Source organism: Coregonus clupeaformis, chromosome 17 (genome assembly GCF_020615455.1).
Source record: "Coregonus clupeaformis isolate EN_2021a chromosome 17, ASM2061545v1, whole genome shotgun sequence".
Classification (NCBI taxonomy): Eukaryota; Metazoa; Chordata; class Actinopteri; order Salmoniformes; family Salmonidae; genus Coregonus; species Coregonus clupeaformis.
In genome coordinates, this window is record NC_059208.1 from 28,100,355 (window position 1) to 28,127,263 (window position 26,909).

General features: G+C 42.8%; 1 protein-coding gene across 3 annotated transcripts in view; it reads left to right on the forward strand.

Annotated features, from left to right (window-relative positions):
- LOC121543293 (anoctamin-10) overlaps positions 1 to 19,736 on the forward strand; it is a 50,968-nt gene extending 31,232 nt beyond the window's left edge. For 2 of the 3 annotated variants that reach the window (XM_045226265.1, XM_045226264.1), the window contains exons 12-13: positions 6,535 to 6,651; positions 17,521 to 18,250. In XM_045226265.1, coding sequence (XP_045082200.1) covers positions 6,535 to 6,651; positions 17,521 to 17,643 — 240 coding nt within the window. In that variant the 3' untranslated portion in view covers positions 17,644 to 18,250. Of the gene's footprint in view, positions 1 to 6,534; positions 6,652 to 17,520; positions 18,251 to 18,786 lie in introns of those variants that run through there. The other variant, XM_041853051.2, reaches the window with a different exon arrangement.
- Positions 19,737 to 26,909: the final 7,173 nt, after the last annotated feature.

Below are 26,909 nucleotides of genomic sequence, written 5' to 3' on the forward strand. Positions count from 1 at the left end.
AATAAGCTGAGCTTCTCAGTCATGTTTTCTTCACCTCACACATTGTCAACGAAGTCTGTTTTTTTAACATCCATTGCGAAAGATAGTTCCTCCAGAATTTGAAAAATCTTTCCAACACTCCCGGCCTCGATAATCACCAAGCCTCGGCGTGAAAGAGCAAAATACCATGTTCTGATGATCCCATATATCCAGTGGAAACGTCATAAAAAACAGCTGTCTGTCCCGAGTTCACTGGCACAGAATCTCTGAGGAGCCGGAATAGGCTAGTTGATACAATGTTTCAAGTTCGCTAGCAACAGCTTTTGGCCAGACCCAGTTGATGATTTGATACAATGTTGCACTTCACTAGCAATAGCTCAAGTAAAGACAGACAGAAAGGGAGGCAGAATTTTCATCAGGATATTTTCTACTGTTTTTATTTTTCAGCATCAGGCCTACTGCTGCATTGGCTTATAGGCTATCTCTGACTTCTATGCGCTCTTCTTTAGTAGCCTATTTTGAATGATTTTATTTATTTCTGTATAGGCTATATCATTTTGGTAATTTTAATTCCATTTACTTAAGGAAAGTTTAGCTTCCCCTAACCTTATGGACTCGTTGCCTATGAGCTTATGTCAATCTACTATCCCCCATAGTAGAAAAGTTTACCTATTCTATTGGTCAGCTTGTGGAGAAAGGAAATAGCCCAAAAAGATCCTGGGTCAGTTGTGGGACGATAGAAAGCATCTGATGCAACAGATCAGAACATTTAGCTGAAAATTACAATTGGCTGGTGGCAATTTTATTTATTGGCTTTTCTAAAAAATAAAATAAAAAGCCAAATGCCAGCTATTACCAGCTAACTGAAACCTGTGTGTGTGGACAGAAACAGAACATCCAATGACAGCATTCAGACAGACAGAGGTTTGTCCTGTAATTCACAACCCAGGATGAAATACTAATGACCTGTCTGGGGGATGCATAGAGGATGTCTAGGAGAGGAGAGGATAGTCACTCACTCAGTCAGTCACTCGGTCTGTCCTGGTGATTTATCTAAAACAAAGATTGACACAGAGGAGAGAGGAAGGGGAGTTGTGATTTATGATTGAGTAGGAAGTACCTCTGTCTGGACACAGAAGCTGGGCTGGCACACTGCTACTGCAGAGGTGAAGTGAAAGATGGCCGTTTAGCCTGCTGATGATCAAGGACGCAGGTGTAGACTTCTTCTTAAGATGGGACATAATGTAAATGAATGCAGTCCAACCGTACTGCAGACTATGTATGGTCTTATTAGCCACTCTTACTGTGTCATTGGTGTTACAGCCAGAATAACAGGATGGTGTCACAGACCCTTACCACTAGTGTGCTGACGATATCCCATCTGAATTGCGCCTCTGAAATCGTGTTGCAAAACCCCAGATGGTTGGTATTTCACATGAGTCATAATGAACGGGGGCATGTATCTACTGTAGGTATGGGTAGTGGGAGAGAGGCTGTTCTTTTCATGGTCATGAACTGAAATTGAACTCACCCTGTAGATAAAGTGGGCTTGATATTCACTGCAGTGTTAAGGGCCGTACACACCTAGGACGATAACTATAATGATAACTATGATTGTTATCTTTTTATCTTGATAGATTTTGTTATAGTCATCGTCCTAGGTGTGGGCGGCTCTTAAAGATGGTTATCAGGAAGTGTTTAGTACTATGACGGAGTCAATAGATGTCAGAATGTATAGGGAGGACAGAGGTAGCCTAGAGGTTAAGCGCATTGGACCAGTAACTGAAAGGTTGCTGGTTCGAATCCCAGAGCCGACCAGGTGAAAAATCTGTCTGTGCCCTTGAGCAAGGCACTTAACCCTAATCGTTACTGTAAGTAACTCTGGATAAGAGCGTTTGCTAAACGTCCCTTCTTGCCTTGGTCCTTGCTGTTTACAGCCCAGTCCTTTATAATGCTGATAACACTGGCTGGTATAATGCAGCTGGCTTTATTTGTTTGGCGCCTGACAACGCTGTCTGTCAGTCTCCCTCTTGCTGTTTGCTTCGCCAAAGGGAAATCAGCCACGGTCCTCCAAAGCCACTGTGATGTAGTCTGTGGTATGTGTTGTTGAAGTCCAGAACCCTTTGTACCCAGTAACTGAATGTGTCTGACTCTGCCACCATGGTTGTGGTTCCTTCTTTTATATACTGTAGAGTACTATTGGCCTTCTGCTAGCTCTAGTCATATCTGTGTATTGACAATGGCACCATATTCCCTATTTAGTACACTACTTTTGACCAGGGCCCATAGGTCTCAGGTCAAAAGTAGTGCACTATATATTCAATAGGGTGCCATTTGGGACTCAGCCTGTGTAGTAATTCAGTGTACAGTAGCTCTGTGTGAGGCTGTGCCACCCTGCTGTACTGGCAACTCTATTTCCAACCCTTTGTAGTCCTGCTCAATGCTATTCTACTACTACATATGGCTCCAGTCTAGTCTCATTGAAGCTACCTACCTACCTGCCTGCTGTACTGAATCATTTCTGCAGGCCTGGAGACCTATCCACAACCCCTCCTGTCTCCTTTGCCCACCAACACCCTGGCTGTGACTCAAATAGCACCATATTCCCTATATAGCATATTACTTTTGACCAGGGCCCATAGGGCTGTAATGAAAAGTAGGATAGGGCTCTGGTCAAAATAAGTGCACTATGCAGGGAATAGGGTGCCATTTTGGATACACACCCTGTTTGTCCCAAGTGAAAATCTCAATCTTAACATTCCATAATCACAGCATCCTCCTGATAGGCCCCTCTCTTCTGTCAATGAGTCTCACACCGACTTCGTGGTGCATCGAGGAACAGGTCTCACACTGACCTCGTGGTGCATCGAGGAACAGGTCTCACACTGACCTCGTGGTGCATCGAGGAACAGGTCTCACACTGATCTCGTGGTGCATCGAGGAACAGGTCTCACACTGACCTCGTGGTGCGTCGAGGAACAGGTCTCACACCGACCTCGTGGTGCATCGAGGAACAGGTCTCACACTGACCTCGTGGTGCATCGAGGAACAGGTCTCACACCGACCTTGTGGTGCATCGAGGAACAGGTCTCACACCGACCTCGTGGTGCATCGAGGAACAGGTCTCACACCGACCTTGTGGTGCAGTACCTGCCTAGAGAGATCAATAAACTGAAATTGGATCAGGCCGAAGTAACTCTGTATCAGGCCGAAGTAACATCTTGATACAGTCATTCATTCTCATGTGGGAGACGTGCCGCCTCCTTCTGCATTAAAGTCTCTCTCTCATATCCTTATAGTAGAACACAATCTGCTGCCAGACTCTGGCCTGTCACATTGTGTGAATGTACGGTGCTCCATGAGGCTCATTCTCACTCTGCAGTTGGCTGTCCCAAGGGTTACTGCAGTACCATACATGTCTCAGCAACATGTCAATGTGTTTATGGCAAGCCACCAACGGCTGCCTTTCAGACAAGCTCTATTCACAAACCCCCGACGTGAAAAGTTAGATTTAGAAATTGAGTTCATGCCGCTTCACAGAATAAATGACTCCTGATCAATTGGAATCAAGGTGGATTGAAATGGTAATTTGCTAAATGAACAAGGTAGTGCAGTTCTGGCCACAGCTACATGGGGTGAATACTGAGCAGAGGGGATTATGGTACAAAAGGCCACAGATTGCCATGCTAGCACTTACAGGTACTGTCTCAATTCACACTTATACACCGTTTAGAGCATCATAGAAAAGTAGAGTTTGATATTGAGTCCGACCTCAAGATGAAATGTACCCCTTTCAACAATAACATTTGCATTTATGTTAGTGTTCTTGTATTTTCCAACGTGTGCCAAGCCAACCTGTCTCCCTAAATGCTGATAAACTCTTATTGTCAAGTACCAATCAGCTAAAAGGCTGTGGTGTTTAATGTTGCATTTCAATCAGTGTAACAACCTCAGTCAGCACTGAGGCCAGACATACTGGACTCCCTTTGCCCATTGCACTCACTATACTATACTATAAATTCTACTACTTAGCTCACATTGGCTGCATCCCAAATGGCACCCTTTTCCCTACATAGTGCACTACCCCTAAGGGCCCTGGTCAAAAGTAGTGTACTATAAAGGTAATATGGAGCCATTTGGGATACACAGTTGTCTGTAATAAAGTACTGTAGGGCTGAAAGACTGAGAGAGAGGGAGAGCCACACCTCTCCATGCTTCTAACCCAAACCACCTTAGATGAAGAACACTTTCCATTGGAAAAAATGGCCTGTAATAACTGTATTTGGATGTTTTCAGTCAACAACATTTGTCAGGCCTAACATGTATGAAGCCTTTTACTCAGATGAAAGCGGTGGATAAATCAAATGGAATGGTGGCTGGCACATACTGATGAGGTACGGTGTGTTGTGGCAGCTGGCAATTGTCCAGCAATGACAGACCTGCATAGGCTCTCTCTCTCTCTCTCTGTCTCTCTGTCTCTGTCTCTCTGTCTCTCTGTCTCTCTGTCTCTCTGTCTCTGTCTCTGTCTCTGTCTCTGTCTCTGTCTCTCTGTCTCTGTCTCTCTCTCTCTCTCTCTCACACCTCAAAGGGGCTGTGAAGATAGCAGGTGTGCTCCTTGCCACCAGAGCCCTCCTCCACCTCCTCACCTCACTTCCCCTTAGTCTGCTGTTCATCTGTCTCCCCCAATCACCTCAACAGAGGGAGGAGGATGGGCCAGTGTTGTACTGGGGCTACTCTTTCTGTATTCACAGCTCTCTCGCTCAATTCAATTCAATTTAAGGGCGTTATTGGCATGGGGAAACGTATGTTAACATTGCCAAAGCAAGTGAAGTAGATAGTAAACAAAAGTGAAATAAACAATAAATATTAACAGTAAACATTACACTCAGAAGTTTCAAAAGAATAAAGACATTTCAAATGTCAAATTATGTATATATACAGTGTTGTAACAATGTGCAAATAGTTAAAGTACAAATGGGAAAATAAATAAACATAAATATGGGTTGTATTTACAATGGTGTTTGTTCTTCACTGGTTGCCCTTTTCTTGTGGCAACAGGTCACAAATATTGCTGCTGTGATGGCACACTGTGGTATTTCACCCAGTAGATAAGGGAGTTTATCAAAATTGGGTTTGTTTTCGAATTCTTTGTGGATCTCTGTAATCTGAGGGAAATATGTGTCTCTAATATGGTCATACATTTGGCAGGAGGTTAGGAAGTGCAGCTCAGTTTCCACCTCGTTTTGTGGGCAGTGTGCACATAGCCTGTCTTCTCTTGAGAGCCAGGTCTGCCTACGGCGGTCTTTCTCAATAGCAAGGCTATGCTCACTGAGTCTGTACATAGTCAAAGCTTTCCTTAAGTTTGGGTCAATCACAGTGGTCAGGTATTCTGCCACTTTGTACTCTCTGTTTAGGGCCAAATAGCATTCTAGTTTGCTCTGTTCTTTTGTTAATTCTTTCCAATGTGTCAAGTAATTCTCTTTTTGTTTTCTCGCGATTTGGTTGGGTCTAATTGTGTTGTTGTTGTCCTGGGGCTCTGTGGGGTCTGTTTGTGTTTGTGAACAGAGCCCCAGGACCAGCTTTCTCTCTCGGTCTCGCTCTCGCTCTCTCCCTTTTGAGAGATTGTGATTGTATTTTCAGCAAAGCCCTCTTGCCTGCCTTTACCATAACTGTTTAATATTGAGCTCCAGTGAACTGCTTAGGCGCTGATTTATAGGGTCCAGAAGGGTCCTGAGCTTCTTAACTCTCACACAGAATAATCATCTTACTGTTTCCCTTACTGCATATTTGTCACCCTGTAGTCTCCTGTTTTGCTTACAGTATTTCAAGACATATTCTTTGATTATCTGGTCCTTACTTAAGAGGCGTGATCTCTTAAATGGTAACCCTTTCAGTATTATTATTCTATGGTTTGGCGTGTTTATGGTTGTACGGGTATGGGTTCGTTCATACTTTGACCTGACGCAGGTTTCATGTGACAACAGGACAGTTTTCATACTTTGTGGGTCAGGTCAGCTGCTTGTTGTTAGCCTGGATCTGAGAAGGAATGGAGCTAGTTCTGAGAGAACAGGCAATGTTCTGGTTAACTTTACTTTACTGACTTTACTGTCCCCTTGGGGAAATGTTGTTGCAGTATCATGTACATGTTTAATGTGGGGTTTAAATACAGTAGACTACAAATTACAATAAAAAATTCATAACTGTTACATACAGCATATACCGATGAAAGCAGACCAGCCGGCTGGCCTTACTGGGTGGATAGGAACATTGGTTTTGTTTGTTTGTCTCCCAGAGCGGTTTAGAACGCGTTGTGACTTTTCACTTCAGCAGTGTATCACGTTGCATCTGTTCAATCAGTTAAAAACAATTCATTGAATCTGCCTAATATATTTATGTTTCTGAATTCAAGGATAATGGTAGGATAAGCTATATTTCTATATATTATATCACATTTTCAGTTTAACAGTACATAATAATACATGTCTATTTTTCATGTTACATGTCCTAAAGTCTCACCATACTTCCCTGTTGTTCCTCTGTCTGTTGTTGTTGCAGCACTTCCTCCTGGCCTCCAAGTTCATCCTGACCTTTGTGATCCCAGACGTCCCCAAAGACATCCAGATCAAACTGTCACGTCTGGAGTTTGAGTCCCTGGAGGCTCTGAAGAAAAGGGTAAGTTAGTCCCCAAGTAGGTTTGACTGACTGAACCCCTCAACTGTATGGTGTGGTGTGGTGAATAACGCTAGCGTGACATACATAGTGGTTTGACCTAACTTGAGTCTATCAAGGTGAAGAAAGCAGGTACCATCGCTCAACCTTAAATTTTGTGTACATTTTTTAATTATTTTGGTGTGTTAAACCAAAAAATTATGAAGTCCCCCAAAAATAAAATGAAGGGACTTCAAGGTGATAAAATGTAATAAGAAACACTAGATCAAGGAAAGCCACAGACTTCTGTCTGGATAAGCTGGGTATATGAGGTGTACGACTGATGTGACTCACACAGTCTCTCTGAGTCACCCATCAGGTTTATCATCTAAGTCTGATGGTTTAATGATCCATGTAGGTAGTTCACGCTGAAGCTAACTAACTAACTGTGTGTGCGTGCAATATTGTAATGTGTTAATGAGGCTCTGCTATTTTGGCAGATGTTTATCACCTTGTACGCAGCTCAGAAGTAGGTCACACACACACACACACACACACACACACACACACACACACACACACACACACACACACACACACACACACACACACACACACACACAGAGGACACAATCATCTGCTTTCCCAGCACCAGAAAGAGCCTGTCTATAAACGGCTTACATACCGTGTATAGTTAAGGACAAAACACCAAATTATTTAGCAGACCTATACAGTTGAAGTCGGAAGTTTACATACACCTTAGCCAAATACATTTAAACTCAGTTTTTCACAATTCCTGATATTTAATCCTAGTAAAAAATCCCTGTCTTAGGTCAGTTAGGATCACCACTTTATTTTAAGAATGTGAAATGTCAGAATAATAGTAGAGAGAATGATTTATTTCAGCTTTAATTTATTTCATCACATTCCCAGTGGGTCAGAAGTTTACATACACTCAATTAGTATTTGGTAGCATTGCCTTTAAATTGTTTAACTTGGGTCAAACGTTTCGGGTAGCCTTCCACAAGCTTCCCACAATAAGTTGTGTGAATTTTGGCCCATTCCTCCTGACAGAGCTGGTGTAACTGAGTCAGGTTTGTAGGCCTCCTTGCTCACACACGCTTTTTCAGTTCTGCCAACACATTTTCTATAGGATTGAGGTCAGGGCTTTGTGATGGTCACTCCAATACCTTGACTTTGTTGTCCTTAAGCCATTTTACCACAACTTTGGAAGTATGCTTGGGGTCATTGTCCATTTGGAAGACCCATTTGCGACCAAGCTTTAACTTCCTGACTGATGTCTTGAGATGTTGCTTCAATATATCCACATAATTTTTCTTCCTCATGATGCCATCTATTTTGTGAAGTGCACCAGTCCCTCCTGCAGCAAAGCACCCCCACGGCATTATGCTGCCACCCCCGTGCTTCACGGTTGGGATGGTGTTCTTCGGCTTGCAAGCCCCCCCTTTTTCTTCCAAACATAACGATGGTCATTATGGCCAAACAGTTCTATTTTTGTTTCATCAGACCAGAGGACATTTCTCCAAAAAGTACGATATTTTTCCCCATGTGCAGATGCAAACCGTAGTCTGTCTTTTTTATGGTGGTTTTGGAGCAGTGGCTTCTTCCTTGCTGAGCAGCCTTTCAGGTTATGTCGATATAGGACTCATTTTACTGTGGATATAGATACTTTTGTATCTGTTTCCTCCAGCATCTTCACAAGGTCCTTTGCTGTTGTTCTGGGATTGATTTGCACTTTTCGCACCAAAGTACGTTCATCTCTAGGAGACAGAACGCGTCTCCTTCCTGAGCGGTATTACGGCTGCGTGGTCCCATGGTGTTTATACTTGCGTACTATTGTTTGTACAGATGAACGTGGTACCTTTTCTAAAGTCTTGGCTGATTTCTTTTGATTTTCTCATGATGTCAAGCAAAGAGGCACTGCGTTTGAAGGTAGGCCTTTAAATACATCCACAGGTACACCTCCAATTGATTCAAATGATGTCAATTAGCCTATCAGAAGCTTCTAAAGCCATGATATAATTTTCTGGAATTTTCCAAGCTGTTTAAAGGCACAGTCAACTTAGTGTATGTAAACTTCTGACCCACTGGAATTGTGATACAGTGAATTATAAGTGAAATAATCTGTCTGTAAATAATTGTTGGAAAAACGATAGTTTGATAACAAGACATTTGTGGAGTGGTTGAAAAACAAGTTTTAATGACTCCAACCTAAGTGTATGTAAACTTCCGACTTCAACTGTATCTCTCTCCATAACACATTACTGCAGACCCATATCTCTCTCCATAACACATGAATGCAGACCCATATCTCTCCATAACTAATGAATGCAGACCCATATCTCTCTCATAACATATGAATGCAGACCCATATCTCTCTCCATAACACATGAATATAGACCCATACCATATCTCTCTCATAACACATGAATGTAGACCCATATCTCTCTCCATAACACATGAATGCAGACCCATATCTCTCCATAACTCATGAATGTAGACCCATATCTCTCTCCATAACACATGAATGTAGACCCATATCTCTCTCATAACACATGAATGCAGACCCATATCTCTCCATAACACATGAATGTAGACCCATATCTCTCTCCATAATACATGAATGTAGACCCATATCTCTCTCCATAACAGCTTCATGTAATGTATTCAGTCCCTCAATACATCTCCCAGAGCACTTTGGTAAAGATAAATTACAGGAGTTACGTTAATGGTATTGATATGAGTATGCTGCTGAGCAGTAGCTTGCCTCAGCTTGGCACTGCAGTCATTTACTGGATTGAGGATGACTGCTGAGTGCTTCAGCAATTAGCTAGCATGTCTTATCTAGCTATCATTTCTCTCAGTACTGCAGAAAGAAGGGCGGGGCCATGAAATACATCACATTGATTGGTGGTATTTCTGATGCTTCTTGTTCTTGTCCAGCTGAATGTTGAATTTAAGCAGATTTTAACAGGATTGGTTGATTTTCTTGGTTTATTTGTGCAGAGCCAGGCCCATGGGCGGTAAGTTGCTTTGGGTCGTCTGACTTAACTCTGCTATGCAGGTTGTGAGTTTGTCTGGTCATGGTTTGAATTGAAAGCTTCCCCTATAATACCTAATGCCTCGTATTACTCCTGTGAATCGAGATAGATAAGCTACTTAATAATGTCTAAATGTCTTGTGGTGCGGTGTGTTGTGATGGTACTTGGTTACTGCCTTGTGTTTAACTGACTATGTTTTCAACCCAGTCCCAGGCACATGAGTAGTGCCCCAGTTACCATGGCTATTGAACGTCTTGCAGTTTGTTTTCATACCTCTTCCTCATAATGAATCCATTTGAATCTCCCTCTAACACTGTCCTAATCCTCATCCAATCCATCATAACCCAGTGAATACAATCTTGTGGCTCTCCGTCTTGATTAATAATCATTACAGATATTCTCAAGCTTGACATGGCCTTTGCTTCATCAGGTTAAACGCTCTTGATTAAATTAATTCACTCCACCTTTGGCCTTTTCTCTATATCACTAATGATCCCAGCCAGCCAGCCAGGGCAGGGCAGGCAGTGAGTCAGTCAGCCAGCCAGTCGGCCAGCTAGCCAGCCAGGGAAGGCATTGAGTCTCTTGAGTGACAGGAGTTGATGGACCTTTCAGACAACCCCAAGGTGTTGTGTCATGTCAGCTAGTCAGTCAACCCCAAGGTGTTGTGTCATGTCAGCTAGTCAGTCAACCCCAAGGCGTTGTGTCATGTCAGCTAGTCAGTCAACCCCAAGGTGTTGTGTCAGGTAGTCGGTCAACCCCAAGGCGTTGTGTCATGTCAGCTAGTCAGTCAACCCCAAGGCGTTGTGTCAGGTAGTCAGTCAACCCCAAGGTGTTGTGTCATGTCAGCTAGTCAGTCAACCCCAAGGTGTTGTGTCAGGTAGTCGGTCAACCCCAAGGCGTTGTGTCATGTCAGCTAGTCAGTCAACCCCAAGGTGTTGTGTCAGGTAGTCAGTCAACCCCAAGGTGTTGTGTCATGTCAGCTAGTCAGTCAACCCCAAGGTGTTGTGTCAGGTAGTCGGTCAACCCCAAGGCGTTGTGTCATGTCAGCTAGTCAGTCAACCCCAAGGTGTTGTGTCAGGTAGTCGGTCAACCCCAAGGCGTTGTGTCATGTCAGCTAGTCAGTCAACCCCAAGGTGTTGTGTCAGGTAGTCGGTCAACCCCAAGGCGTTGTGTCATGTCAGCTAGTCAGTCAGAGCCACAGCCTTCCACTGGATATGTCATTATGCATCACCTGCTGTCTCTACTGATGATGCAAGAGGAGTAGAGCTGATGGAAAGAGAGCCTCTATTCCACTGGAGTTCTATCCGGAGTCAGTTGTGAGAGGAGGACGGAGGGACGGTCATCTTCCTGTGTCTGTCTGCATCTGGCCTAATCAATCCAGCGTTTTCCAGCACTTCAGCAGGCAGAGGTGAATAACTGTCCTGCCAGCCAATTGCCTACGTGGCCTGGGGGAAAGCCCCTTCCTTCCTCTGGCACAAGGGGAAGTGATCAGAGCAGGTGCTTCGTCTAATCAGTCCAGCATTTTCCACCGCTTCAGCAAGTGGAGGAAAGCCATAGATACATACTGTACAACTAGCTAAGTTGATCTATCACTGAAGGGAGCATCCGATGTCCTGGGGAAAAGCCCCTTCCTTCCTTTGGCACAGGGGGAATGTAGTACTGATCAGAGCAGGTGCCTTACTGGTGGAAACCCCCCATCAACACCTTAGTCGTTGGCTGTTCTCCAGCACAAGCCACTGCTGCCAAAGGTGACAGTGACCCACTGGAGAGAAGGCCACAGAGACAGATACTGTACTATAGAGAGGAGAGACAGATACTGTACTATAGAGAGAAGAGAGACAGATACTGTACTATAGAGAGAAGAGAGACAGATACTGTACTATAGAGAGGAGAGACAGATACTGTACTATAGAGAGAAGAGAGACAGATACTGTACTATAGAGAGAAGAGAGACAGATACTGTACTATAGAGAGGAGAGAGACAGATACTGTACTATAGAGAGGAGAGACAGATACTGTACTATAGAGAGAAGAGAGACAGATACTGTACTATAGAGAGGAGAGAGACAGATACTGTACTATAGAGAGAAGAGAGACAGATACTGTACTATAGAGAGAAAGAGAGACAGATACTGTACTATAGAGAGGAGAGAGACAGATACTGTACTATAGAGAGGAGAGAGACAGATACTGTACTATAGAGAGGAGAGAGACAGATACTGTACTATAGAGAGGAGAGAGACAGATACTGTACTATAGAGAGGAGAGACAGATACTGTACTATAGAGAGGAGAGACAGATACTGTACTATAGAGAGAAGAGAGACAGATACTGTACTATAGAGAGAAGAGAGACAGATACTGTACTATAGAGAGGAGAGACGGATACTGTACTATAGAGAGAAGAGACAGATACTGTACTATAGAGAGGAGAGAGACAGATACTGTACTATAGAGAGAAGAGAGACAGATACTGTACTATAGAGAGAAGAGAGACAGATACTGTACTATAGAGAGAAGAGAGACAGATACTGTACTATAGAGAGGAGAGAGACAGATACTGTACTATAGAGAGAAGAGAGACAGATACTGTACTATAGAGAGAAGAGAGACAGATACTGTACTATAGAGAGGAGAGAGACAGATACTGTACTATAGAGAGGAGAGAGACAGATACTGTACTATAGAGAGGAGAGAGACAGATACTGTACTATAGAGAGGAGAGAGACAGATACTGTACTATAGAGAGGAGAGAGACAGATACTGTACTATAGAGAGAAGAGACAGATACTGTACTATAGAGAGAAGAGAGACAGATACTGTACTATAGAGAGAAGAGAGACAGATACTGTACTATAGAGAGGAGAGACGGATACTGTACTATAGAGAGAAGAGACAGATACTGTACTATAGAGAGGAGAGAGACAGATACTGTACTATAGAGAGAAGAGAGACAGATACTGTACTATAGAGAGAAGAGAGATGGATACTGTACTATAGAGAGGAGAGACAGATACTGTACTATAGAGAGAAGAGAGACAGATACTGTACTATAGAGAGGAGAGACAGATACTGTACTATAGAGAGGAGAGACAGATACTGTACTATAGAGAGGAGAGAGACAGATACTGTACTATAGAGAGGAGAGACAGATACTGTACTATAGAGAGGAGAGACAGATACTGTACTATAGAGAGGAGAGAGACAGATACTGTACTATAGAGAGAAGAGAGACAGATACTGTACTATAGAGAGAAGAGAGACAGATACTGTACTATAGAGAGGAGAGACAGATACTGTACTATAGAGAGAAGAGAGACAGATACTGTACTATAGAGAGAAGAGAGACAGATACTGTACTATAGAGAGAAGAGAGACAGATACTGTACTATAGAGAGGAGAGAGACAGATACTGTACTATAGAGAGGAGAGACAGATACTGTACTATAGAGAGAAGAGAGACAGATACTGTACTATAGAGAGGAGAGAGACAGATACTGTACTATAGAGAGAAGAGAGACAGATACTGTACTATAGAGAGAAGAGAGACAGATACTGTACTATAGAGAGGAGAGAGACAGATACTGTACTATAGAGAGGAGAGAGACAGATACTGTACTATAGAGAGGAGAGAGACAGATACTGTACTATAGAGAGGAGAGAGACAGATACTGTACTATAGAGAGGAGAGACAGATACTGTACTATAGAGAGGAGAGACAGATACTGTACTATAGAGAGGAGAGAGACAGATACTGTACTATAGAGAGAAGAGACAGATACTGTACTATAGAGAGAAGAGAGACAGATACTGTACTATAGAGAGAAGAGAGACAGATACTGTACTATAGAGAGAAGAGACGGATACTGTACTATAGAGAGGAGAGACGGATACTGTACTATAGAGAGAAGAGACAGATACTGTACTATAGAGAGGAGAGAGACAGATACTGTACTATAGAGAGAAGAGAGACAGATACTGTACTATAGAGAGAAGAGAGATGGATACTGTACTATAGAGAGGAGAGACAGATACTGTACTATAGAGAGAAGAGAGACAGATACTGTACTATAGAGAGGAGAGACAGATACTGTACTATAGAGAGGAGAGACAGATACTGTACTATAGAGAGGAGAGAGACAGATACTGTACTATAGAGAGGAGAGACAGATACTGTACTATAGAGAGGAGAGACAGATACTGTACTATAGAGAGGAGAGAGACAGATACTGTACTATAGAGAGAAGAGACAGATACTGTACTATAGAGAGAAGAGAGACAGATACTGTACTATAGAGAGAAGAGAGACAGATACTGTACTATAGAGAGGAGAGACGGATACTGTACTATAGAGAGAAGAGACAGATACTGTACTATAGAGAGGAGAGAGACAGATACTGTACTATAGAGAGAAGAGAGACAGATACTGTACTATAGAGAGAAGAGAGACAGATACTGTACTATAGAGAGAAGAGAGACGGATACTGTACTATAGAGAGGAGAGACAGATACTGTACTATAGAGAGAAGAGAGACAGATACTGTACTATAGAGAGGAGAGACAGATACTGTACTATAGAGAGGAGAGACAGATACTGTACTATAGAGAGGAGAGAGACAGATACTGTACTATAGAGAGAAGAGAGACGGATACTGTACTATAGAGAGGAGAGACGGATACTGTACTATAGAGAGGAGAGACGGATACTGTACTATAGAGAGAAGAGACAGATACTGTACTATAGAGAGGAGAGAGACAGATACTGTACTATAGAGAGAAGAGAGACAGATACTGTACTATAGAGAGGAGAGAGACAGATACTGTACTATAGAGAGGAGAGACAGATACTGTACTATAGAGAGAAGAGAGACAGATACTGTACTATAGAGAGGAGAGAGACATATACTGTACTATAGAGAGAAGAGAGACAGATACTGTACTATAGAGAGGAGAGAGACAGATACTGTACTATAGAGAGGAGAGACAGATACTGTACTATAGAGAGAAGAGAGACAGATACTGTACTATAGAGAGGAGAGACAGATACTGTACTATAGAGAGAAGAGAGACAGATACTGTACTATAGAGAGGAGAGAGACAGATACTGTACTATAGAGAGGAGAGAGACAGATACTGTACTATAGAGAGAAGATAGACAGATACTGTACTATAGAGAGGAGAGAGACAGATACTGTACTATAGAGAGGAGAGACAGATACTGTACTATAGAGAGAAGAGAGACAGATACTGTACTATAGAGAGGAGAGACAGATACTGTACTATAGAGAGAAGAGAGACAGATACTGTACTATAGAGAGGAGAGAGACAGATACTGTACTATAGAGAGGAGAGACAGATACTGTACTATAGAGGGGAGAGAGACAGATACTGTACTATAGAGAGAAGAGACAGATACTGTACTATAGAGAGAAGAGACAGATACTGTACTATAGAGAGAAGAGACAGATACTGTACTATAGAGAGAAGAGAGACAGATACTGTACTATAGAGAGGAGAGACAGATACTGTACTATAGAGAGGAGAGAGACAGATACTGTACTATAGAGAGAAGATAGACAGATACTGTACTATAGAGAGGAGAGACGGATACTGTACTATAGAGAGAAGAGAGACAGATACTGTACTATAGAGAGAAGAGAGACAGATACTGTACTATAGAGAGGAGAGACAGATACTGTACTATAGAGAGAAGAGAGACAGATACTGTACTATAGAGAGGAGAGACGGATACTGTACTATAGAGAGAAGAGACAGATACTGTACTAAAGAGGAGAGAGACAGATACTGTACTATAGAGAGAAGAGAGACAGATACTGTACTATAGAGAGAAGAGACAGATACTGTACTATAGAGAGAAGAGAGACAGATACTGTACTAAAGAGGAGAGAGACAGATACTGTACTACAGAGAGAAGAGAGACAGATACTGTACTATAGAGAGAAGAGACAGATACTGTACTATAGAGAGAAGATAGACAGATACTGTACTATAGAGAGGAGAGACGGATACTGTACTATAGAGAGAATAGAGACAGATACTGTACTAAAGAGGAGCGAGACAGATACTGTACTATAGAGAGAAGAGAGACGGATACTGTACTATAGAGAGAAGAGACAGATACTGTACTATAGAGAGGAGAGAGACAGATACTGTACTATAGAGAGGAGAGAGACAGATACTGTACTATAGAGAGGAGAGAGACAGATACTGTACTATAGAGAGGAGAGACAGATACTGTACTATAGAGAGAAGAGACAGATACTGTACTATAGAGAGAAGAGACAGATACTGTAAGATCGTACTTTTTGGAGAAATGTCCTCTGGTCTGATGAAACAAAAATAGAACTGTTTGGGCATAATGACCATCGTTATGTTTGGAAGAAAAAGGTGAAGGCTTGCAAGCCGAAGAACACCATCCCAACCGTGAAGCACGGGGGTGGCAGCATCATGCTGTGGGGGTGCTTTGCAGCAGGAGGGACTGGTGCACTTCACAAAATAGATGGCATCATGATATATTGAAGCAACATCTCAAGACATCAGTCAGGAAGTTAAAGCTTGGTCGCAAATGGGTCTTCCAAATGGACAATGACCCCAAGCATACTTCCAAAGTTGTGGTAAAATGGCTTAAGGACAACAAAGTCAAGGTATTGGAGTGACCATCACAAAGCCCTGACCTCAATCCTATAGAAAATGTGTGGGCAGAACTGAAAAAGCGTGTGCGAGCAAGGAGGCCTACAAACCTGACTCAGTTACACCAGCTCTGTCAGGAGGAATGGGCCAAAATTCACCCAACTTATTGTGGGAAACTTGTGGAAGACTACCCAAAACGTTTGACCCAAGTTAAACAATTTAAAGGCAATGCTACCAAATACTAATTGAGTGTATGTAAACTTCTGACCCACTGGGAATGTGATGAAAGAAAGAAAAGCTTAAATAAATCATTCTCTCTACTATTATTCTGACATTTCACATTCTTAAAATAAAGTGGTGAACCTAACTGACCTAAGACAGGGAATTCTTACTAGGATTAAATGTCAGGAAATGTGAAAAACTGAGTTTAAATGTATTTGGCTAAGGTGTATGTAAACTTCCGACTTCAACTGTACATTCCTCCTACAGATAACCATTAACTTCTGGTGTAGAAACCAGACTATGGCAATCCTCATTTCCATAGGATAACTGATGATTAAGAATATTTCAAGTTTAGAAGTCAGAACCCATCAGTTCCAATGACATGTTGACTTACTAGTGTATACTACAGGGAGAGGGGCTGGCTGTAGGAGGGAGGGGTCTGTACGGTAAAGTGTGCTGGAGCTTTGTTACAACATAACCGTAGACTTCCCATCCAGTGTCTCTCTCTCTACCTCACTGCCTGGCCCTCTCCTCCCTCCTCTCTCTCTACCTCTCTACCTGGCCCTCTCCTCCCTCCTCTCTCTACCTCACTGTCTGCCCCTCTCCTCCATCCTCTCTCTCTACCTGGCCCTCTCCTCCCTCCTCTCTCTACCTCACTGCCTGCCCCTCTCCTCCCTCCTCTCTCTCTACCTTGGTACCTGCCCCTCTCCTCCCTCCTCTCTCTCTCCTTGTCCTCTGATAAGTGGTGTGAACTGCGAAGGCATCATTTATTGCCATGGGTGTGAAAGCCTCCCTCGTAGATGACTTTGTGTGGCTCCCGGCAGGATCCTGGCAGCCATTGAACAAGTCTATCTGAGCAAGAGGAGTTTGATTTCTGTTACTGTTGTTGTTACAAATGGGATGAATGTCCTCTGTGGCGTGAGTGTGTATGTGTCTGTGTGTTTTTTGTTGCACTGTAGGTATGGCGATTTATAACAACAAGTGCAAACAAGTCTGTCAGAAGGACAACCTCAGAATGTTCCGGAAAGAGCAAACAACAGCATAACTCCAGACTGCATTTACAGACCATGACACACTATTAATGTGACTCTCTGTTTGGTTTTCCATAAGAAGTAGCTGCAGTAGATTAGCCCAGGGCAGGGTGTTGAGTACAATCCGCCACACTCTATCCCTGTGGGGAACCGTAGGCCTATGTATTTAACCCTGCTCTCACCCTATGGAAACGACTATGAATAAAAAATACTTCCATCAGCAAAAAATCTCCCATTGATCTGTGTTTTTGATTGAAACCTTAATTGCGCGTAACACATTTGAACCCAGAATGTAATTTGCTAGGGAGCGCTGGAGGCAGTGGAATGAATTGATTAAATGTAACTCAGCCGGGATTAGAGTCTGGGGAGAAGGCCTGTGATGTAGAAAAGTATTCTATTTAGAAAATAACTCAATCTGGGTGAAGATCACCAGGTCTTGTTAAGGGGTTCCAGAACCACTGTAATTTTGAGATGTAATGCTGTTTTAAAGCTCTGGTTTCCTCTCCTCGGGAGGCTTAATGTCATTGAGTGAGAGAGAACAACAGAAGGATAACTCTGAATTTGTTAAAGCAAGCTAACAGTGTGCTTGGATGTTTGCTGTATTTTAAAAAGCTGATTTGGTTATACTACCACCATTTATCAATACTTTTGTTCTCTCTCAGTTAACTTTTTAACCTGCTCCAACACTGAAAATATGTAATATTTATATATAATAATATATGCCATTTAGCAGACGCTTTTATCCAAAGCGACTTACAGTCATGCGTGCATACATTTTAAGTATGGGTGGTCCCGGGAATCGAACCCAAGCGCTATGCTCTCCATTACGAAAAAAGATTGCAATCAGAGTGCAGTATGCTGCAAATACTGCGTCCAAAATAAGATACTAATTTACTGCAGTAATTATGCAGTGTAACTGCAGTATAACTGCAGTTCAACTGCAGTACAGTGCAGTAATTATGCAATTACAGCGTCCAAAACACCACAGTCGACTGCAGTTACTGCACTTTTACTGCAGTTTCAGAACGGCAATTTACCAACTGAGCTACAAAGGACAACGTAATAGTTCTATGGAGCATGTAGTCTGTCTGGGTGACATCATCAATAAAAGGCCTAACAACAGGTAGCCTATATTTCATGTGGTAGTTTGGTAGAACATAAAAGAGATATTAATCACATTTTACACTGTTACAGAAAATGCTGGAGGCCTCGGGGATCCCAAAAACTGATAAGTGATGAGGAGAGAAGAGGCCGATCGTTCAGATACTGAAAAGACTAAGATGGGCTACGCTCCAGATGGAAGATGCCCTCCGAACCAAGAAAGATACACTTCACTTCGGACGCTTCAAATAGACCGTTTTCTTTACACCACCTCAATTAGCTCAAAACCTATTTATGCATAATATCTTTTTTTTCTTTATTTTTTAACGGTTGGTTGTTAAACCTGGTTTAACACTTAGCCTTGGCCTTGTTGACTAGGTATTTCTGTTGTTTGTTTTGCTGAGTTTGAGTGTAGTGTACTAGCTGCATACGTCTATAGAACATTAATGGATGTGATTAACAGAATCATGAAGACTAACCTCTGAACTAAAGATTCAGATCTGACCAGATAAAAATCCTTTATGTTAATGTCCTCAGTATACCACTGTTGTAAATGCATTGCTACGTACCAAAAGTATGTTAAGGCAGGGCTTGACATTCAGGTAAATTTGCCAATGGCACACTGGTCCAGTGCCAACTGAACGCTACTGGCCCGAATGAAATAAATACTGTCCCGGGTCAAGATCTGGCAGGCAAGCGAATGATGCGCGCATAAATTCAATAGCTAGTGATTTTATCTTTCATTTGGGCTGAGCAAGTAGCCTACAGGATTCATACAGACATTGGCAAGTCAAATTCAAATACTTTTTCTAGCACTTAATTGTAATTTTCTTAGGACCTACATTTTTATATTGAATTGTTTTAATAGAAAATGCATGTTTTATTAAGCCTTCCCAATGGCATTATGCATATGCAATGACATTACAATTATTTGAACATTCTAAAACATGTCCGAATAATGTGGGCATTGCCTGACTAAATAGACTGCATGTAGATCAAATCAAATCACATTTTATTGGTCACATACACATATTTAGCAGATGTTATTGGGGGTGTAGCGAACTGCTTGTGTTCCTAGCTCCAACAGTGCAGTAGTATCCAACAATTCACACAAATCTAAAAGTAAAATAATGGAATTAAGAAATATATAAATATTAGGACGAGCAATGTCAGAGTGGCATTGACTAAAATACAGTAGAATAGTGAAGCAGAATAGAAATGAGTAAAGCAGTATGTAAACATTAAAGTTAGATGCTCCCAACACAAACACACTAATGAAGTCTGTGGTAGCTAGTCAGGCTCGCCATTTGAAATGTTGACAAGTTATTGAGGGGTTATTGTGTGTTTTTAAAACAAAGTGAGCAAAAAACGGATTCCCTTTGTAATGGAACGATTTGTATGGAAAACCAAGTTGAAGCCAACATTTGATGTTGTCTTGCTCATAATAACTGCACATGGTTTGACCGCAAAGATAGCAACAGACTAGCGCGGGAAACGTCAGGAAACAAATTAAAAGCGGCTAGATCTCTCACAAAAACTGATCAGCAATTAAATCAAGGAATAATTATATTGCAGTAAAACTTCTAAATCAGCTACCTTAACTTCAAGGACTTTTCAAGGACCAAATACCCTAGAGGAAATGTCTGATTATCAAGTTAGGCTATTCTATGATGACTGAATTGGGCAAAGCAAATATTCAACCAAGATGGAACTTTTTATACCTGGTTTGCGTACCCATTCTTGCCTTAGCATTTACTGGTATATATCATAACTTGGAACATATTTTCTACCGCTTTCCGACCCCTACCGCTGTCGGTCTTCAGTGAGCTGCTCCACGCAACAATCTCAAGCTACATATGTGTAGCCTACCGCGCGCGTGTGATAAATAATCGACCTAACGAACTAACAGCTTCTGGAATTCTTTATTATATAGCCTAGATGAAATCTGGCATTTTTACAATATTTTTTTCACTGGCCCAGACGGGCCCGGAGGGTTTCCAAAACCTAACCGGGTCAGCGGGCAGCCCTGAATGTCAAGCCCTGGTTAAGGTGTTGAATAATAGGTCATTTAAGGTGTATGGATACGGTTGAGAGTAATATACTGTGTTACATAGACTTTTCATGTTCATATGGCTATAGGTTATTATGGAATTGGTGGAGGCGGTTCAGTTTTGAGATAGATGGCCTATGGTAATTATATCCAAACAGTATTCCAACAACCGATGACATGAATTACTTTTCAAAAATAGGTTTTCACATTAGTTTTAGACCGACAGGTTTGCTTAAAAGCCACTATAGTCAGTTATAGGGTAGGGTTACATACAGTATCAGTAGGCCTGTCAGAGACCGTTATCTAAGTATAACTGTTTTCAAAATGGAGGACTCTAAACACGTGAAAGTCTCAGGAATTCTGTTATAATTATGCATTCTGTAGCATTAAAGAGGTCCTTGAAACACTTACAACTTTTACATAGTAGTGCCAGAGTATAATATATGCCATTTAGCAGCACTTTTATCCAAAGCGACTGACAGTCATGCGTGCATACATTTTACGTATGGGTGGCCCCAGCAGGAATCAAACCCACGATCCTTGGCGTTGCAAGCGCCATGCTCTACCGACTGAGCCACACAGGACCACACATCCAGGGTATTATCTGATCCATAGTGATACTACACATGGAGATATAAGAATCGATGGTGATGCTTCAGTATGATACAGAGGTTTGTGGGAGGAGCTATAGATGGACGGGCTCATTGTAAAGACTGGAATGGAATAAATGGAACGGTATCGAACACATCAAACATATGGAAACCACGTTTGATTCGGTTTCATTTATTCAATTCCATCCGTTACAATGAGCCCGTCCTCCTATAGTTCCTCACACCAGCCTCCTCTGTAACATACTGAAGCATGGTATGATACGTACCGCTTGCAACTAGCATGGTCACGGTTTGTTACTCTAATCAATGACTGTCCATCAGAAGTAGTGGCACTTATTACTTAGAATGTGTGTGAGTGGAAATTAATTGATTTATTTTTAAGTTGTTTATGCTATTAGTCCATGCACTCTTGAAGACCCCCTCAGAGCAGGCTGGTGCCTTTGACATGACATGTGATGCTGTCAAGATTTGTTTTATATGCTATATACTGTAAACACACACACTACAGTTTGCCACCACAATATCACCAAGTGTATCAAAATGGTTCAGAACAGCATTATTGAAAACCAAACAAACCTAGCATCCCTTTCCTCAAATAAATCTATACAAAAATCTCTCACATATGCTTACAAGTGTCTCCATTCCCTGTTGCAGGGTTTCCTCAACTGGCGTCCCGTGGGCCGAATTTGGCCTGCAGGTGGTTTTAATTGGCCCCAAGTTTTCTTAGGCAAAAATATATACAGTGCTTTCAGAAAGTATTCATACCCCTAGACTTATTCCACATTTTGTTTTACAGCCAGAATTCAAAATGGATTAAATTGACACACAATACCCCATAATGACAAAGTGAAAACATGTTTTTAGACATTTTTTGAAATGTATTGAAAATGAAATACAGATATCTAATTTATATCAGTATTCACACCCCTGAGTCAATACTTTGTAGAAGCACCTTTGGCGGCTATTACAGCTTTATCATCTTGGGTATGACGGTATCAGCTTTGCACATCTGGATTTGGAGATTCAAGTGTTTCCACAGATTTTAAATGGGATTCAAGTCTGGACTTTGGCAGGGCCACTCAAGGATGTTCACATTCTTGTTCTGAATCCATTCCAGCATTGCTTTGGCTGTATGCTTCGGGTCATTTTCCTGTTGGAACGTAAATCTTCTCCCCAGTCTAAGGTTGTTTGCACTCTGAAGCAGAGTCTCATCAAGGATTTGCCTGTATTTGGCTCCATTCATTGTTGCTGCCACCACCATGCTTCATGTTAGGGATGGTGTTAGGCAGGTGATAAACTGTGCCTGGTTTGCTCCAGACATAGCGCTTTGATTGGATTTGCATTCAGGCCAGAGAGTTACATTTGTCTCATCAGACCACAGAATCTTTTGCCTTATGCTCTGTCTTTCACGTGACTTTTTGCAAACTCCAGGCGTGCTGTCATGTGCCTTTTTCTCAGGAGTGGCTTCCGTCTGGCCACTCTCCCATAAAGCCCAGATTTGTGAAGTTCTGTAGATACTGTTGTCCTTCAGCCAAGGAACTCTGTAGTTCTGTCTGGTCATTGGGTTCTTGGTCATGTCCCTGACCAAGGTCCTTCTTGCCCGGTTGCTCAGTTTGGTCGGACGGCCAGCTCTAGGCAGAGTCTGGGTAGTTCCATATTTTTTCAATTTCCCAATGATGGAGACCACTGTGCTCTTGGAAGCATGGTGGTGGCAGCATCATGCTATGGGGATGCTTTTCAGTGGCAGGGGACTGGGAGACTGGTAAGGATGGAGGGAACAATGAATGGAGCCAAATACAGGCAAATCCTTGATCAAAACCTGCTTCAGAGTGCGAATGGTGGCAGCATCCCTCGCCCTCCATTTGGCAAATCTGACCATAACTCTATCCTCCTGATTCCTGCTTATAAGCAAAAACTGAAGCAGGAAGCACCAGTGATTCGGCTAATAAAAAAGTGGTCAGATGACGCAGATGCTAAGCTACAGGACTGTTTTGCTAGCACAGACTGGAACATGTTCCGGGATTCTTCAGACAGCATTGAGGAGTACACCACATCAGTCACTGGCTTCATCAATAAGTGCATCGATGATGTCGTCCCCACAGTGACCGTACGTACATACCCCAACCAGAAGCCATGGATTACAGGAAACATCCGCACTGAGCTAAAGGGTAGAGCTGCCGCTTTCAAGGAACGGGACTCTAACCCGGACGCTTATAAGAAATCCCGCTATGACCTCCGACGAACCATCAAACAGGCAAAGAGTCAATACAGGTCTAAGATTGAATCATACTACACTGGCTCTGACGCTCATCGGATGTGGCAGGGCTTGAAAACTATTACAGACTACAAAGGGAAGCACAGCCGCGAGCTGCCCAGTGACACAAGCCTACCAGACGAGCTAAACCACTTCTATGCTCGCTTCGAGGCAAGCAACACTGAAGCATGCATGAGAGCACCAGCTGTTCCGGACGACTATGTGATCACGCTCTCCGTAGCCGATGTGAGTAAGACTTTTAAGCAGGTCAACATTCACAAGGCCGCAGGGCCAGACGGATTACCAGGACGTGTACTCCGAGCATGTGCTGACCAACTGGCAAGTGTCTTCACTGACATTTTCAACATGTCCCTGACTGAGTCTGTAATACCAACATGTTTCAAGCAGACCACCATAGTCCCCGTGCCCAAGAACTCTTAAGATAACCTGCCTAAATGACTACCGACCCGTAGCACTGACGTCTGTAGCCATGAAGTGCTTTGAAAGACTGGTCATGGCTCACATCAACAGCATAATCCCAGAAACCCTAGACCCACTCCAATTTGCATACCGCCCCAACAGATCCACAGATGATGCAATCTCTATCGCACTCCACACTGCCCTTTCCCACCTGGACAAGAGGAACACCTACGTGAGAATGCTATTCATTGACTACAGCTCAGCATTCAACACCATAGTGCCCTCTAAGCTCATCACTAAGCTAAGGATCCTGGGACTAAACACCTCCCTCTGCAACTGGATCCTGGACTTCCTGACGGGCCGTCCCCAGGTGGTAAGGGTAGGTAACAACACATCTGCCACACTGATCCTCAACACAGGGGCCCCTCAGGGGTGCGTGCTCAGTCCCCTCCTGTACTCTCTGTTCACCCATGACTGCATGGCCAGGCACGACTCCAACACCATCATTAAGTTTGCCGACGACACAACAGTGGTAGGCCTGATCACCGACAACGATGAGACAGCCTATAGGGGGGAGGTCAGAGATCTGGCCGTGTGGTGCCAGGACAACAACCTCTCCCTCAACGTGACCAAGACAAAGGAGCTGATCGTGGACTACAGGAAAAAAAAAGAGGACTGAGCACGCCCCCATTCTCATCGACGGGGCTGTAGTGGAACAGGTTGAGAGCTTCAAGTTCCTTGGTGTCCACATCACCAACGAACTATCATGGTCCAAACACACCAAGACAGTCGTGAAGAGGGCACGACAAAGCCTATTCCCCCTCAGGAGACTAAAAAGATTTGGCATGGGTCCTCAGATCCTCAAAAAAATTCTACAGCTGCACCATCGAGAGCATCCTGACTGGTTGCATCACCGCCTGGTATGGCAACTGCTTGGCCTCTGACCGCAAGGCACTACAGAGGGTAGTGCGTACGGCCCAGTACATCACTGGGGCAAAGCTCCCTGCCATCCAGGACCTCTATACCAGGCGGTGTCAGAGGAAGGCCCTCAAAATTGTCAAAGACTCCAGCCACCCTAGTCATAGACTTTTCTCTCTGCTACCGCACGGCAAGCGGTACGGAGTGCCAAGTCTAGGTCCAAAAGACTTCTCAACAGCTTCTACCCCCAAGCCATAAGACTCCTGAACAGCTAATCATGGCTACCCGGACTATTTGCACTGCCCCCCACCCCATCCTTTTACGCTGCTGCTACTCTGTTAAGTATTTATGCATAGTCACTTTAACTCTACCCACATGTACATATTACCTCAACTACCTCAACTAGCCGGTGCCCCCCGCACATTGACTATGCAACGGTACCCCCCCTGTATATATAGCCTCCCTACTGTCACTTTATTTTACTGTATATATAGCCTCCCTACTGTCACTTTATTTTTACTTCTGCTCTTTTTTTCTCAACACTTTTTTGTTGTTGTTTTATTCTTACTTTTTTGTTTAAAATAAATGCACTGTTGGTTAAGGGCTGTAAGTAAGCATTTCACTGTAATGTCTGCACCTGTTGTATTCGGCGCATGTGACCAATAAAATTTGATTTGATTTGATTTGAATGACAGACTGGAGCAAAGAATTACGGCCCAACAGGACAATGACCCCAAGCATACAGCCAAAGCAACGCTGGAATGGCTTTAGAACAATAATGTGAAAGTCCTTGAGTGGCCCAGCCAAAGTCCAGACTTGAATACCATTGAACATCTGTGGAAAGACTTGAAGATTGCTGTTCACCGCCACTCCCCATCTAACTTAAGAGCTTGAGAAAATGTGCAAGGAAGAGTAGGAGAAAATCCCCAAATCCAGATGTGCAAAGCTGTTACAGACCTACCCAAGACTCAAAGCTGTAATCATCGCCAAAGGTGCTTCTACAATGTATTGACTCAGGGGTGTGAATACTTATGTAAATGAGATAATTCTGCATTTAATTTAATATATTTGCTACAATTTCTAAAAACATATTTTCACTTTCATTATGGGGTATTGTGTGTAAAATTATTTTTTTAAATCAATTTTGAATTCAGGCTGTAACACAATGTGGAATAAGTCAAAGGGTATGAATACTTTCTGAAGGCACTGTAGGCGAAGGATCTATAAGCTGCTCTTCAGGGGTTACTGGTGTCTTCTGGCAGTAGCTTAAGGTGTTGTAAATCCTGGTAGAATAGCTTTCAGCAGAGCATATTTAACTGGTCTCTACTCTGGAGGGAATAGTCTCTGGAGTCTGGACATGGTGATGTGCCAAGACTGTTCTAATAGAGTTGTCTTTCTAGGTTGTGTGTCCCAACTGGCACCCTATTCCTTATATAGTGCATTACTTTTGACCATGCAAAGTAGTGCACTATATAGGGAATAGGGTGACATTTGGGTCACATCAACAGAGATTAGGCTGATTATTAATCTTGAGGGCCACCAGGAAAAACTACCAGCACACTGATCAGTGATCAACCTCTAGGAGGAAGCTCTGAGGTAAATAGTTGACAAGATAAAGTTATGGTTAAACAGTTATGGAGCAGCACATGGGATCTGTACAGTGTAATGGATTATTTTTGGTCAATTCCTTTAGCAACAAGTGATCGAAGTTGCATCTGACAGAACACAGACCCACATGGGAGACAGGCGTGTCATCAATGCATCTGACAGAACACAGACCCACATGGGAGACAGGCGTGTGTCATCAATGCATCTGACAGAACACAGACCCACATGGGAGACAGGCGTGTGTCATCAATGCATCTGACAGAACACAGACCCACATGGGAGACAGGCGTGTGTCATCAATGCATCATGAGCACAGAAAATGAAAAAAGAAGACAGGACTAATTTATAAGACAGC